This window comes from Hemitrygon akajei, chromosome 15 (genome assembly GCF_048418815.1).
Source record: "Hemitrygon akajei chromosome 15, sHemAka1.3, whole genome shotgun sequence".
NCBI lineage: Eukaryota > Metazoa > Chordata > Chondrichthyes > Myliobatiformes > Dasyatidae > Hemitrygon > Hemitrygon akajei.
In genome coordinates, this window is record NC_133138.1 from 61688786 (window position 1) to 61706230 (window position 17445).

The following is a 17445-nucleotide window of genomic DNA, read 5'->3' on the forward strand; positions in this document are numbered from 1 at the left end:
TTGTTCAATCATAAATGCCATTTTTCAATTTGCAAAAAATAACACAGTGGAAAATAACTATCAATGCAATTTCCATTTCCGTAATCACCTCTTAAATTCCTAAGATGCAGGTCAGCAGTCTTACGGATTTATTGGCTTTCAATCCCTTTAATTTCTCCAATACTAATATTCTACCAACACTAATTTCTGTAAGCTCCTTATTTATTCCAGACCTTAGTTATCCCCTATTAACAGGTACTTTGTGTCACCTGTGAAGACACACATTTAATTTCTCTGACATTTCTTTATTCCCCAATATAAATGACTCTCTCAGAACAGGTTGGAGTGTTTACTCAGATCTTTAACCTCTCACTTTCCTCGAATTCCTCACTTGCAGACCCCAGTCAGTTCAGATTGGCAATACCTCCTCCACAATCTCAATTAGCACAGATGTACCACAAGACTGTGTGCCTAGACCCCTGCTCTACTCATTTTACACTTATGACTGTATGGCTAAGCACAGCACCAAGGCCATATTCAAATTTGCTGACAACACCACTGTCAGACAGTGGAGGAAGATTGAAATTCTGGTTGAGTGGTGACTCAACAACAACCTCTTACTCAATGTTAGCAAGACCAAGGAGCTGATCATTGACTTCAGGAGGAGGAAACCAGAAGTCCAAAAGGCTCGAAGATCAGAGGTGGAGAGGGTCAGCGATTTTACCTCGATGTTATGAAGAAAGCACAGCAGCATCTCTACTTCTTTAAGAGTTTGTAAAGATTCAGTATGACAACTATAACTTTAACAGTCTTTATAGAAGTGTGGTGAAGAGTAGATTAACTGTCAGCATCATAGGCTAGTATTGAAACAAAAAAAAAATCACTTGAACAAAAAATCCTACAAAAAGTAGCAAATATGTCCCAGTCCATCATGGGTAAAGTGCTCCTAACCATTGAGCATATCTACATGGAGCGTTGTCACCAGAAAGCAACATCCATCATCAGGGAACCCGCCAGTCAAGTCACGCTCTCTTCTCATTGCTGCCATCAGGAAGAAACTACAGGAGCCTCATGACTCACACCACCAGTTTCAACAACAGTTATTATCCTTCAACCATCAGCTTCCTGAACAAAGGGGATAACCTCATTCAACTTCACTTGCCCATCACTGAATTGTTCCCACAACCAATGGACTCACTTTTGAGGACTTCGTCTGAAGCTGTCAATATTTACTGCTTATTTAATTATTATTTCTTTCTTTTTATATCTGTACTTTGTCTTTTGCACACTGGTTGAACCCCCAGTTGGTTATTGTATTATGGATTTATTCAGTATGCTTGCAAGAAAATGAATCTCAGGATTGTATATGGTGACACATATGTACTTTTATATAAATTTACTTTGAACTTAAATAGAAATACTTTAAAAAAAAGACTCCATGAATTCCGCCTTCACACTATTGCTGCTAATTTGATTTGCCATCATATATATATATATATATGTGTGTGTGTGTGTATATATATATATATGTGTGTGTGTGTGTGTATATATATATATATATATATATATATGTGTGTGTGTATATATATATATATATATATATATATGTGTGTGTGTGTGTGTGTGTGTGTGTGTGTGTGTATATATATATATATATATATATAAACTGTCTCATTTTTACTATGTACTGTACCAGCAGTTATGGTCAAAATGACAATAAAAGTGACTTGACTTGAACAGAGGGCAGAAAGGTCTAAACTTAAAGTGAATTGCTTTGAATTGTTAAATAAAGATTAAATTTAATGTATATTCTCAGCATTTTGAGCTGTCATTTCTATGTCTTGATGGGAGGCTAACAATTGGTTCAATACTGTGGCTTCCAAGTTCAAATAATGATTGTATACGTTATGCGTGCAGAAATCACCTTAAAACAATTAGAAGACAAATTCTAAACAGACATTTGATGGAAAAAAAATCTTCAATTCTTCATTGCAAAGTCACAGTTAAAGGCTTTTAATACAAACTTTCATGTTGTCCTGCAGGCAGTGGCTTAATAAAATTGATGTAATACTGTTGAGGAACACATAACAATTGCCAATTCCCCTTATTTTCCATAAACCAGCAGATATTTTTAATTAAGTTTCCCCAAAAACTGTCAGCTTTCATAGGATTGGTAAAGATGCTAATCTGGTACCTGAAGCTGTCTACTTGTGGACAACATGGTACAGTGTCATGAGTTTAGCCGTTTGTTTACACAATAAACCATGCTGACTGCTGTCAGATGCAAGCCACCATAAAACTGTTTTTAAGAATAGAAACAGATAGTTATTACAGAATATAAATGCAGGGATGTGTGCTTAGCCCACAGCTCTACTCTCTCTACACCCATGACTGTGTGGCTAGGCCTGATGAAGTGCCTGATAAGGCCTGAAAAACTGACCTAACCAACTGGCAGGAGTATTCAAAGATATATTCAATCTCTCATTGCTATGGTTAGAAGCTCCCACCAGCTTCAAAAGGTCAACAATTATACCAATGCCCAAGAAGAGCAGCGTGAGCTGCCTTAATGATCATCATCCAGTTATACTCACATCTACGTTTAAAATGCTTTGAGAGGTTGGTCATGACTAGAATCAACACCTGTCTCAGGAAGGACCTGGACCCACTGCAATTTGCCTATCACAATAGGGCTACAGCAGACGCGATCTCAATGGCTGTCCATGCGGCCTTGGTTCACCTGGACAATAAATACCCATGTCAGGATGCTGTTTATTGACTATAGCTCAGCATTTAACACCATCATTCCTACAGTCCTGATCGAAAAGCTACAGATCCTAGGCCTCTGCACCCCCTTCTGCAACTGGATCCTCGACTTCCTAACCGAAAGACCACAATCTCTGTGGATTGGAAATAACATCTCTACCTCACTGACAACCAACAGGCACACCACAGGGATGTATGCTTAGCCCACTGCTCTACTCTCTCTACACCCATGACCTTATGGCTAGGCAAATGCCATCCATAAACTTGCTGATGATACAACCATTGTTGGCAGAATTTCAAATGGTGAAAAGACATACAGAAGCAAGATATACGAGTTAGTTCAGTGGTGTTGCAGCAACAACCTTGCACTCAAATGTCACCAAGACCAAAGAACTGATTGAAGACTAAGGACGGACAATTTGAGGGAACACAAACCAATCTTCAGAGGGATCAGAAGTGGAGAGAGTGAGCAATTTCAAGTTCTTGGGTGTTAACATCTCTGAGGACCTAATCTGGTCTCAACATGTCGATGCAGCTATTAAGAAGTCAAGACAGAGGCTATGTTTCATGATGAGTTTGAGAAAATTTGGTTTGTCAACTAAAACACTCGAAAACCTCAATAAATGTATTGACTGGCTGCATCAACGTCTGGTATTGGGGCGGGGGGGGAGGGTGCAACTGTGCAAGTTCGAAGTTACTGCAACTTGTAAAACCAGTCAGTTCCATCATGGGTACTAACCTCTGGAGTATCCGAGACATCTTCAAGGAGCGGTGCCTTCTGAAGATCCATCATTACAGACCCTCACCACCCAGGACATGCCCTCTTCTCACTGTTACCATTGGGAAGAAGGTATAGAAGCCTGAAAGCACACACTCAGCGATTCAGGAACAGCATGCTGCTCTCAGCTATCGAACTTCTAAATGGACATTTAACTCATGAACACTACTTTTTTTATTTTTGTTTTTTTCTTGCACTACTTATAAAAACTTATAAAATGTATAAAATTCTAAAGGGATTGGACAGGCTAGATGCAGGAAGATTGTTTCCGATGTTGGGGAAGTCCAGAACGAGGGGTCACAGTTTAAGCATAAAGGGGAAGCCTTTTAGGACAGAGATGAGGAAAAACTTCTTCACACAGGGAGTGGTGAATCTGTGGAATTCTCTGCCACAGGAAACAGTTGAGGCCGGTTCATTGGCTATATTTAAGAGGAAGTTAGATATGGCCCTTGTGGCTAAAGGGATCAGGGGGTATGGAGAGAAAGCAGGTACAGGGTTCTGAGTTGGATGATCAGCCATGATCATACTGAATGGCGGTGCAGGCTCAAAGGGCCGAATGGCCTACTCCTGCACCTATTTTCTATGTTTCTACTTATTTTAACCTATTTATTTATATGTATCTCCTTATTGTAATTCAGTTTTTTTCTCTATATTTATTGGTCAACTATTTCATTGGACTACTGCTATAAACAAATTTCAGGACATATGCTGGTGATGTTAAACCCAGTTCTGATTCTGGTTAAGAACTAATGTTGCGATTAGGAAACTAGAAAATATCGAGGACAATTAAATAAACAATGAAGAATGAAAGAATACTTGTTACACTCTCCATGAATCAAGCTTGAATTTAGAACACTAAAGATTGGGGATTTAAAGTTACATCTTGTCAAAACTATGTTTCTGCATTCTTTTAAACACTAGATTAAGAAACATTTTGCTAGAACTGGGCCTGTTCATAAATTTCTCTCCACACTATTAAATTAATTAGCATGACAAACTTCTGCTAAATGTGATCTTTTGCCAACTCTTCAAATTAAACTTGTTGGTGCAAGAGCAATAATAAGCATTTTATAAGTGTATGTGCTTTGTTTTTGAAAAAGTAATTTACTCTGAAACAGACTCCTTTTCAGTTGCATAAATGAGCTACAGTTATTCTTAATTAAATCATGTTTATAAACACAAAGGAAACAAAACAGCCTAGTTGAATTGGTTCATAGGAGTTTACATACTAACAGTTAGACAAATAAGGTTTGAGCGAAAATTTGAACTGTAATATCTGTTTAGAAAACCAAAGATATTTTGACCACAATTCATACCTAGATTGCCAGTTGTGGCCAAGGCAGAAATTCTGGTAATGTCTTGTTTTGGGTCCCTTAGGGACAAAGAAGTCCAGGCTCTTGATATTTGACCGATCGCTAGGTTATAGGCCCTCTGTTATCATAACAGGGTGAGGTAATCCAATGACTTCACACAACTAAAATATTTTAAAGAATAAAGCCCACATCTAACAAAATTGTACATTACAAAACTCTTGACAGCATTAAAATATTCCAAGGAACTTGGCAAAGCTATAATCAGACAAAAACATTTAAATCTGAGCCAATGGAAGCATCATTAAGATAAGCAAGCATAAGGAAAATGTCTAAAAAGAGCAAGTTAAGGCAAGACTGAAGCTTAGGAAAGGATTTCCAGAGCTCAGAGCTTTGAGCTTTAAAAGCTAAAGTCACGCACGTCTATGGTGTAATAGTTAGTACTTATAATGAATGCATAAAATAGTAAATTTATAAACCATATCAATGAAAATGTATGTGTCAATAGGATGGTGGAACTATAGTGCAGATTCACTATTTTGATATTTCAATAAATTACAGAAAGCAACAGATGATAATGTCAATACATGCATTTTTTTTTACTACTGCCTCAGATCATCTATTGCTGAAATACTCATCCAAATTTACAGAATAAAAGATGGTTTCTACCTTCTACCTCTGTAAACTGGAGGTCAGAAAATATATTGTTTCAATATCCAAGTTCAAGAAATAGCTGACAATCTACATTGATTAAACCAAAGCCTCGTTTCATAATTTTCATCCATGTTTACAAATATTCTGTAGCATCACTCACCCTTCCCCCCCCATTAGCAACTATGCTTACAGCAACATGAACACTACCTCCTGAATTCCTTTTCAAATCCTCTGCATTGTCCCTCAATATATCCTTTATAACTCTTTTCTCTCTGCCTAAGCTTTTGATAATTTGTTGCAATATTTCACTCGGTAGTTTGGTTTGAAATTTTCTTTGTTGATTTTCCCATTTGTGCTTTGAGTTTTACTATTGTTTTGATTCAATATAAATACAAATTATAACTAAAGTGGAAGTAGGTGGTGATATTGATTTGTGAGCAATACACTTTTCATTAGAGACTGCAACTTAAGAAAAAAAAAAGTTGCCCAATAAATTCAATTAAGTCAAAAATAGAAACAGTATGATTATGGTTAAATTCATTGAATGTACCAGATAGGGAAATATAGTATAACATCTTCCAATTTCTGTGGCCTCCTGGAACTTAATTAGTTGCTCAAGGAATGAGAGTGGATTGAGCTTTCAGAAGTGGTGTGGCTAGCTAATAATTGGGGAGATGGAAAGAGTCAAATGAAACATCACAAAGGACCAGGAGGCATTTTTCTGTTTTTCTACTGGCAAAAAGAGTGCACTAAATCAGTTGAAAACAAAGTGGTAAAGTTATTGTTCAGAACATACAAAATTAGGAACAGCCTATTTGGCCTCTCAAGCCTTTCATTAATAATTATGGCTGATACGCTGTAAGCCTCAAATCCTCTTCTGTGCCAGTTCCTATAGATCTTGATTCCTTGATTTCTCAAAAATAAATCTACTTCCATTTAATTGTCAGTGACCTAGCCTCCACAACCCTTCTCGTTATAATGTTTCATAGATTCACCACACTCTGCAAGACATTGCCACGCAACACAGTTAGAAAAGACAGACAGTCTCCTGATCTTGTAACTACCTCCCATTAGTGGAAATATCACAATGTTTACCTTGCCATGTCCCTAAGATTTTACATACTTCAATAAAATCACCCTCACCCCTTATTATACAGAGCTAATTCTTTTAGCTGCTCAGTCCCAGGAAGTAGCCAACTGAAAATCTTTCAGATTTCTTAAGTAAGGGGAGAAGATTTGTTGGTCGTTAATGACTTGCACAATTGTAACAATATACTTCCGTTTTTAAGCTCCAAGACGATAGACACCTTAACTTGTACTGACATGAAATGATGGATGTTTATATTTACTTCACTGAAAGAAAATGCAGGCAATGGATCAGATGGAGTCACATGTTCCATAAACCAATTAAATATTTTGTTCAAGTTAAGAGAAATAACTCCCTTGTTGTTGTGGATGATACACTGAATAACAATTAAACCTGAACTTGTTTCTGCACAGCAACTTGTATTCAGATTTAGATACTGCACAAAGTGCATCAGAATTCACCATCCCAATTAAACCAAGTTCAATGGAAATTAATTATCAAAGTACATATGTTACCATTTACAACATTGAGATTCATTTTCTTGTGGGCATCCTCAATAATTCCATATTAGAATAATCATAATAGAATCAAAGACCGACCAGATCAACTTGGCATTTAATTGATGTGCAAAAGTGAACACACTGTGCAAATACAAAGAACAAGAAATAATAAAAAATAAAAGAGCAATGAATATCAAGAACATGAGATGAAGAATCCCTGAAAGTGAGTCCATAGTTTGTGGGAACATTTCAGTGATGGGGCAAGTGATGTTATCCTTTTTGGTTCAAGAGCCTGATGGTTGAGGGGTAATAACTGTTGCTGAACCTGGTAGTGAGAGCCTTGAGGCTTCTGTGCCTTCTTCTTGATGGCAGTAGCAAGAGGAGAGGACGATCTGGGTGGAGGGGGTCCTTGATGATGGATGCTGCTTTCATGCGACAACGCTCAACGACGGAGAGGACTTTACCTATGATGAAATGGACCGTATCCACTACTTTTAGTAGCTTGGTACGACTTACTACTACTAGTAGTACCGTAGCAGCCATGTTGTTGACATTGCAGAGGTATTACTCAATTAAGATGTGTAGCCCTGCCAAAAACATTGCACTTTTAAAAATACAGTGGTATTATATACAGGTGACTATAATCTCTTAATACATGTCCATTAAAAGCAATGCGGTATCAAATGGCCAAAGATCAAGTCAAAGCATATACTCTAATTTTAGAGAACCCAATGGTAAACATCTCAACTACAATTTTAAACCAGGGTGAGTCAACTTTATAAACAGACAAGATAGATATATTAAAATCTAATTTTTCTGCAAAACTTTGGTGGGATCAATCTGCCAAACTGAATCAGGAGGTCAACAGGTTCATCAATTTTCTTGAACTGCATATATTGCAACTGCAAGGTCATGAGCATGAATATATTTTATTGGATACTGTTAGTTATCTCAGCTTTCTCTTTACTCCAGAAGCTTCCTAACCACAATTGCTCTCAAAAGAAGGGACAAGGAACCATTAATTTTTTTTAAACAAATAATAGTGTTTAGAGTGAAGCTACTCCTGCAATGATGTTGGATAGAAAGTTCTAGGATTTCTATAAGTTCTAAAAATATATGGTGTTTTTATTTCATTGACTTTAACACAATCAGAATCAGGTTTAATATCATCAGCATATGTTGTGAAATTTGTTAGCTTAGTGACAGCAGTAAAATGCAAAACATGATAAACTTAGAAAAAATAAAATCAATTTCAGTAAATGTTTTATAAATAGTTTAATTAAAAATAGTGCAAAAACAGAAATTAAAAAGTCTGGTAGTGTTCATGGGTTCAATATCTATTTAGAAATTGGATGACAGAGGGGAAGAAGTTGTTCCTGAATCTCAGTGTGAGCCTTCAGGCTTCTGTAAGTTCTTCCTGATGTTAACAATGTGAATAGTACAGGACTATAGCTAGGGTGCCCAAGACTTTTGCATAGTACTGTTAATCGTCAATGTGGAGCAGAGAGCGAGTTGGTAAATCTGGTGGGATGGTGCAAGCAAAGGATGTTGGGAATGGCGAAGATGGACAGCATTGGGAGGGGCATGGGACATATGGCAGAGAAGGAATGCCGAGCCTCCGGCGGGGGGGGGAGGGGGGGGAGAGGATGAGGGTGGTGACATGGGTGCATACACACCCAGCTCCGAGACACCAGACAAGGTCATTTAACTCCAAACAACTGGCTTATTTTGATTACACAATGTCTCTCTCTGGTCCTTCCAACCCCCTCTCTTCTTCCAACCATCATTTCCCCTCTCCCTGCCCCCTTCTCACACTCCGTGCACAATAGCACCCAGGTTTATCATTCACATGTGGCATGGAACTTGTTTTTTTTTGTAGTACAGAGTAATACATAAAATTACTACAGTTGTGCAAAAATTTTGGGCACATAACTATATTGTGCCTAAGACTTTGCACAATGCCATATATGGCTCAAACAGAAAAATGGTGGTGGTCTTTCACCACTACTCTGAACTTAGTCTGCCAACTATAGACTCACTTCCAAGTACCCTTTACAACTCAAGTTCTCAGCATTAGTTTTATTTGCTGTTTATTTTTTTCCAATGGTGTTTGCCAGTCTTTATTCATGTAGTGTTTTCATAAAATTCTATTGTATTTCTTTTCTCCCCCATAAATACCTGCAAGAAAATGAACCTCAAGGTAGTATGTAGTATAAAATTCTGGAGGAACTCAGCAGGTGAGGCTGAGACTCTCCTTCAGGACTGGAAAGGAAGGGGGAAGATGGTAGAATACAAAGTTAGGGGAGGGGAAGGAGGATCTGGAGTACGCTCCAGGGATGTATATGGGGTAACTTTTGACAATTCGTATGTGATAGGAGAATGATATTCCAATACAAATCAAGTGAGGATGGTTAGATGACAGAAATTTGCAAGCATCAGAAGCACTCATATTTAAGTAGCTTGTGTATACTTGGAAGAGTTGTGAGCAGCAGTTACAGGCCTACTTGTAAAACATCAGAGAAGACCAGATAGGTCTTTTTCAATCAACACACTGTAGTTCTGATGGAACGAATGGCCTCTCACCGTGCATCAATTTTTGTGCCATTTTGTGAATTGAATATATTGCACAGAGGAACCACTGCAGCAATTCATGATGATGAGATAATGATCATCACCACTGAGCTTGGTACAAGTCAAACAGGTGAGGAATTTTCCACTGATAGCTTGCGTGATTAAATGTAAAAGATGTAATAACCCACGAACAGAAGGAGAAATACAGGTCACTTGAACCTTTGAACCTGCTCCAACATTCTTCGAGATCAAAGTTTATCTTTTATCCCAGCGTGGTCATTACGGAGATTTGGATGTCTCAGGGCAGGAGAGGCTGCTGAATGTGCCGGGCTTTAAATGTTTCAAAAGTGGGGGGGAAGGGAAAGAGATAAAAGAGGTGAGGGACTGGCATTGCTAATCAGGGCTGCAGAAAAGGAGCAAGTCATGGAGGGATTGTCTACTGAGTTATTGTGTGTGGAATTCAGAAACAGGAAGGGGTCAATAACTCTACTGGGTAATTTTATAGACCTCCCCCACCCCCATAGTACAGAAACATCGAGCAGATATGGAGGTAGATTCTGGAAAGGTGCAACAATAATAGGCCTGTTGTGATGGGGGGATTTTAAACTTTACTAATATTGACTGGCATTTCCTTAGAGCAAGTGGTTTAGATGGGTGGAGTTTGTTCGGTGTGTTCATGAAGGTTTTCTGACTTAATATGTAGATAAGACAACTAGAGAGCTGTACTTGATCAGTATTAGGAAATGAACCTGGTCAGGTGTCAGATCTCTTGGTGGGAGAGCGTTTTGGAAGTTGTAATCACAACTTTACGAGAGTGCTGGAGAGGGATAGAAGCAAAAAATTTGGGAAATCATTTAATTGGGGTAGGGGGAAATATGATGCTATTAGGCAAGAACCTGGGAACGTAAATTGGGAACAGACGTTCTCATGGAAATATACGGCAGAAATTCAGCAAAATGTTCAGGGGACATTTGCAAGGTGTTCTGCATAGGTGTGTTTCATTGATGCATGGAAAGGATGGTAGGGTAAAAGAACCATGGTGTACAAAGGGGGTAGAAAATCGAATTAAAAAGAAAAGGTTATGAAAGGTTCAAGAAACTAGGTACTGTTTGAACACTAGAAAATTACAAGGGTGCCAGGAAGGAGCTCAAGAATGAAATTAACAGAGCTAGAAGGGGCCATGAGAAGGCCTTGGCGAGTTGGATTAAGGAAAACCCAAGGTATTCTACAAGTAAGTGAAGAGCAAGAGGATGAGCCATGCGAGAATAGGACCAATCAGGAGCAATAGTGAAAACATGTGCATAGGGCTGGAGAAAGGAGCGGAGGTATTCAGTGACTACTTTGCATCAGTATTCACCAGTGAAAAGGACCTTGGCAATTGTGGGGATGACTTGCAGTGGACTGAAATGCTTGAGTGTATAGACATTAAGAAAGTGGATGTGCTGGAGCTTTTAAAAGGTATTAAGTTAGATAAGTCACCAGGACTAGGCGAGACATACCCCAGGCTACTGTTGGAAGCAAGGGTGGAGATTGTTGAGCCTCTGGCGATGATCTTTGTATCATCAATAGGGATGGGAGAAGTACCTGAGGACTGGAAGGTTGCAAATGTTGTTCCCTTGTTCAAAATAGGGAGTAGAGATAACCCAGGAAATTATAAACCAGTGAGTCTGACTTCAGCAATGGGCAAATTGTTGAAGATCCTGAGAGGCTGAATTTATGAGCATTTGCAGTGACATAATCTTATTAGAGATAGTCAGAATGGCTTTGTCATGGTTTGTTACAAACCTGATGGAATTCTTGAGGATGTAACAAACACATTTATTAAGGTAGAGCAGTGGATGTTGTGTATATGGATTTCAATAAGGCATTTGATAAGGTTCCCCATACAAGACTCATTCAGAAAGTAAGGAGGCATGGGATCCAAGGAGACCTTGCTTTGTGAATCCAGAATTGGCTTGCCCTCAGAAGGCAAAGGGTGGTTTAGATGGTTTGTATTCTGCATGGAGGACAGTGACCAGTGGTGTTCTGCAGGGATCTGTTCTGGGACCCTTCCTCTTAGTGATTTTTTTTATGAATGACCTGGATGAGGAATCAGAAGAGTGGGTTAGTAAACTTGCTGATGACACAAAAGTTAGGGGTATTATGGATAGTCTAGAGCAGGGGTGTCAAACTCATTTTAGGTCACGGGCCGGATTGAGCAAAATGCAGCTTCATGCGGGCCGGATCAGTTGGACGCATGCGAACGCAGCTTTCGTTGCCTCCGTTTTTTCAGCCTGCTCTCATGTGTCTCAGTCTCTGCTATAACTATGAAGTGTTTCACTTTACAAATTCCGTTTCTTATGAAGAAGACTGCCGAATAAACACTAAAAACCCTGAAAACCTGGTACCTGAATAAACTCAGCATTAGCCATATCATATGCCATAGGCACTTCGATTACTGGGGCCAGCTTTAATAGTAATTAGATATTATCTCGCGGGCCAAAGATAATTCCACCGCGGGCCGGATTTGGCCCGCGGGCCTTGAGTTTGACATATATGGTCTAGAGGGTTGACAGAGGTTACAGCGGGACATTGATAGGTTGCAGAACTGGGCTGAGAAGAGGCAGATGGAGTTCAAGTGTGAAGTGGTTCATTTTGGTAGGTCACATTTGAAGACCGAATACAATATTAATGGTCGTGTGGAGGATCAGTGAGATCTTTGGGTCCATGTCCACAGGACACTCAAAGCTGCAGAGCATATTGACAGTGTTGTTAAGAAGGCATATGGTGCTTTGGCCTTCGTCAACCATGGGACGGAGTTCAAGAGCTGTGAGGTAATGTTACAGCTATACAAGACCTTAGTTAGACCCACTTGGTCTGTCTTCAGTTCTGGAAGGATATGGATACTATGCAGAAAGTGCAGAGGAGATTTACAAGGATGTTGCCTGGATTGGAGAACATGCCTTATGAGAATAGGTTGAGTGAACTTGGCCTTTTCTCCTTGGAATGACAGAAGATAAGAGGTGACCTGATAGAGGTGTATAAGACGATGCGAAGCATTGATCATGTGGATAGTCAGAGGCTTTTTCCCCCCCCAAGGCTGAAATGGCTAACGAGGGGGCACAGTTTTAACGTGCTTGGAAGTAGAAACAAGGGGATGTCAGAGTGGTGGGGGCATGGAGTGCACCGGAACGGTGGTAGAGGCAGATACAATAGGGTCTTTTAACAGACACTTGGATAGGTACATGGAGCTTAGAAAAATAGAGGGCTATGCGGTAAGGGAATTCTAGGCTGTTTCTAGAGTAGGTTACATGGTCGGCACATCGCAGTGGGCTGCAGATTTCTATGTTATTTTCTCACCTTATCCCCATATCCATTGTTCACCTTATTATCCAGAAATTTATCATATGTTCTGCATATAACTATGAAAAGGCATTCACATCCTCCTGAGTTGAACACTCAAAAATTTACTACACTGCCTACAGGAACTTTTCTTCATGCTAAGTGACCTATTTCTTATTCTCAAAATGTGCTTTCGACATCAAGATCCATATTCTAGAGAAAAACACTGCAGGGCACTTGTTGCCACAAGTCTACCAATGACAGTCTTCATTTTGAATTTATACCTTGCACTTACGTCAAATATAATTTACCTGCACACTCCTCATACTTGCATAAGAAATAAAAGGATAAGGAACAGGGGTGGGGGTGTGCAGGATCAGGGCATGCAATCTTTGGATATGGTCTGCCATTTATTGGCGTGACAAGTGATTTTCTACCACAGTGCCATTTCCCTGCCCTACTTACAGATCTCTCATATCCAGGAACTGTGTTGCTATTAACACAATGATCAAGGTTCCACAACTCTCGTCAGTAAGACTGCCTTCTAATTCAATAAATTTCTCATAAATCTCTATTCTAAACAGACCACTTCTAATTCTGAGACTGATCACTGGTTCTAGATGCCTCATCCAAGGAAATATTTTCACTCGCCATTCCTTCAATTTTCAATCCACATCAAGATATTATTCCAATTCCTTTAACCTCTCTGTCCAACTCCAGCATGGGACAATAATAAAAGCCTTCTGAAGATCAATATGCATTGTTCCCCTCTTCGACTGGTCATATCCTCGAAGCAGTTACTATCATCTCATTCCATAAAATCAATTATTTTGTGTACGGTGGTTTTGCTATTTGGAACCCCAAGTTTCAGGAGTTATCAAACTGGTTCAAAATTCGAGCAAATTCCAGTGGATAACATTTTTGATCACACTTTTCACACCATTAAGGAGTTATCACCAATTCTAGCTACTATTTTTTTTTGAGGGGGGGAGTTCCCTTCAGGTCAAACTTTGTTTGACAGATTGTACTCATACTCACCTAGAAGAGGAATATTTACTTTTATTTGATATTTAGTGAAGAATTGGGATGGGATGCAATTGCTCAGGTAGTCTTTCCATCTGAAAAGGGGCATAGTAAAAAGTAACAAACTCCTAACCCAAAGCTTCAGAATGCCATGGGACTTCTTAAATTCAAAGCTTGGGAGTCAGTGAGGAAAAATTTAGAATGCAACTATAATACCTTAGAAAATAATGGCTTAAAGATAATGCACTCTTAAACTCTTACATTTCCTTTTTAAGGATCAATAATCTGCCATTTAAAAAAACTGATTTAAGAGCATTACAAAACAACTTCTCACCAAGTAGTTTTGTTATTCATGAAAAACGTTAGCTGGCCATCATTTTTTCCAAAAACTTTGTTACCCTACTGAAATTTCACAGCGAATCAAGAGAACATTTGGAGAAAACCTTTTGATAGATTTTCTTGGTCAAAATGCCAAGAATTAAAAAAATGTAGTACTGTAAAGCAGATGCTAGATCTTTTTCCTTTTCAAAATCAATTACTAGTTTAATTAATTAAACAGCTCTTATTTCTGAACTTTACAGCATAAACAAAACTACAAAATTGTACAGCTCGCAAGAGGCCCATGTCATGAAGTCAGGTTGTAGTTTTAAGAATAGTATCACCACTATGAATTGGGTTGCCAGTCGCAACTTTACAGCTTACATCGTGTTTAACAAAAATATACCAAATAAACGCTTCATAAAACGTTACAAATCTAAACATGCATTTTATATAAAATAGAAAAGAGAAAGGTGGGAATGCAGATCAGTACTTCTAATTACACACTAAATTGTGAAACATTGAAACGATTTTCTAAAATAGAGTAAAATTTCTATCACTTTTAAAAACTGTCTCTTTTAGGTTTAATGGGGAAAGGAAGCATCATGCTTTAATGTGAGCAGCAGAGAGACAAAGGCAAAAGATTCCCGTGAGCTTCCAGCCACTAGAAGCCATCCCGCGGTCGGTAAGAGGAGCATCCTTCTGATCGAACATCAGCCCCAGCCTGAAACTAGGGAGGCGAGCCGACGAACGGAGAGAGATACATCCTCCTGCACTTAGCCCGGGCTGACGGAAGGAGAGACTCCGAGGCTGTGAGGCTGGCCCGGGCCGGACTGGGGAAGGGAAGGGGTTACGGAGCCAGTGTGAGGCCCATACTCAGACTTTCACACTCACACCACCGGGGAGACACAGAAACACCAACCCAAAAACTAACCAAAATACCAACTTGAAAGGGGGAGCATTGTCGCCACTAAACACCACCGGTTTCTCTTACCTCCCGTGCCGTCCGAGTTTTCGTTCAAGCTGCCCGAGGAGTCATGGTGAGAGCCCACACAACCTCCCATGGGTGAGCTGTTGTCACTTTTACAACAGACCAACTACCACCCGCAGCCTCAGCCGGCACTGGCTTGCTCAGCCGCGCACTCCCGCGGCTCCTCCCCCAGCGCGCGGCCGCCGACGCCTCTTTCCCCCAAACCGCGCGCTGCCCGCGTCCCCGACCTCTCGCCTCCTGTGGGCGCGGGCGCGGGCGCGGCCCCGCGACCCTCTCCGGCCTGACGTCATGACGCTCGTGGACGACGTCAGCGTGTTGGAGATTTGGTGGAGTGAGGGAGTCGAGTGGAGTCCTCCTCCTCGCCGGATAAGTAATTTTACTCCCAAGCCTTCCCTCCCATCCAATATATCAAAATATAATGGTACAGAAACGGCCCATTCGGCATGCTCTTCAATAAAACTCATGCAGAGCCATCTCTTAGTATTTAACAATTGCAGACAGAAACACTGTATACTGACCCAGACAAATGTGCATGATATCCATAGCTGGGCTGCTTTTTCTCATGCATTTTCTGGGTCGTTTGTTTGTAACTTTGTGGATTCTGGTGGATGACCAGGCTCAAATGTGAACTGCATTATTTTCTGTAGGTGGGGCGGGTAGTTTTTGGGATGATGCTCTCCTTTCCTTTCTCATTCAAAGTTCTTCTTTCTGATGTTGTGATGGTATTCCGTTTGCTCTTTGCAAAACTAAAGTCAAATGAAGACCTGAAGCCCTATCCAATATAAATAGCCATGAATACACTCAGTAAAGGGCGATTTTACTGTAACTTCCCAATGTTCAGAGACTGGTTCACGTCCCTGTTTATTCTCCACAGCGAACTCAGCTGCCAGTACCCACTATATGAGCAGTAGGTCCCCCTCCCTACCAAGGATAAGATATTTCCTGCTAGCAAAGTAGTTTAAACACATGTTTATATCCGAACAACATTCTTAAAACAAATTTAAAACCCACAGAGGATTTCTATCTTATAAAAGACTTATAAATTACAAACAATTTCTGACACACAAAGGATTTCTAAAACACGGATACAATTCCTATGACATGCCCATGAGGAGCAGACGAACCAGTCATCTGTTGAAGAAATTGAAAGTAGAGGAATGGACTCTAGTTCTTCCTGTGTTTCTTTCACGCTTCTTGATGTTGCTTGTCCCATTCCTAATATACTTAAAATGTTCTCTTTGTTTAAACAGTTTCCTTACCATAGGTGACTTCACACCCATGAGATATTCTTTCATATACCTTTTAGCACGAATGGTCTAAAAGCTTTTGGAGATACAAACCCTAGGTACCCACAATTAATGGCATGAAGCTAACTTCCCTGAGTACATAATCCTTTCAGTTTACTAAAAGATCTCTTATTGATGTGGTAAGTAATAGTCTCCATTTGGTCTGCAAGCTTACTAAACAACTTAGCCAATGTTGTCTGATTTGAAACAAGCTCAATTAAATAACCAATGTCTTATATTGCACCTCTTCAGCAATTAGCCTTATGCTATGAGCCAGCAAATTTGTGGCTCTATAAAGCTGATTTTCCTACTTACGTTAAGAATTGAAGATTGGCTCCCATTTATGACTGGAAGCTAAACAGTTGGAAGTTTAATTTACAACTGTTTGATCTTCACAAGTTGCAGCTACTGAATTTAGAAAGCTAAGTTTGGCAAAAAAAAAACAAGAGTCCCCTGGCCTAGAAAGTGAATATCCATCACAATGTATGACCTCTATGTTCTGAATGTTTCAACAGTGCGTCTTTCTATAGATGCTGCCTGACCTCCTGCATTCCACCAGCATTTTGTATGAAATAATTGTTACTGTGGATCTGATGCAGCATAAAAAAGATAATAAGCATAAAAAACAATAAAAACAAAAAAATAGATAAATATGGAAGCAATTCTATAAAACACAGTAACTTACATACACATAGATTGAATGTACATAGTGATACTGGGCAATGTGTATGTGGTGGTGGTGGGTTAATGGGTGGAGGTGTTGATCAACCTAGTGGCTTAGGAAAGTAACTGTTTTTGAGCATAGTGGTCCTGATGTGGATACTGTGTAGCCTCTTCCCTGATGAGAGTGGGACAAACACCCCA

The 17445-nt window shown here is 39.6% G+C and overlaps 1 protein-coding gene across 1 annotated transcript in view; it reads right to left on the reverse strand.

The window, feature by feature from the left end:
* Positions 1 to 15474, reverse strand: part of ubtd2 (ubiquitin domain containing 2) — an 86715-nt gene extending 71241 nt beyond the window's left edge. Inside the window, exon 1 of the mRNA XM_073067669.1 lies at positions 15299 to 15474. Coding sequence (XP_072923770.1) covers positions 15299 to 15368 — 70 coding nt within the window. The 5' untranslated portion in view covers positions 15369 to 15474. The remainder of the gene's footprint in view (positions 1 to 15298) is intronic.
* Positions 15475 to 17445: the final 1971 nt, after the last annotated feature.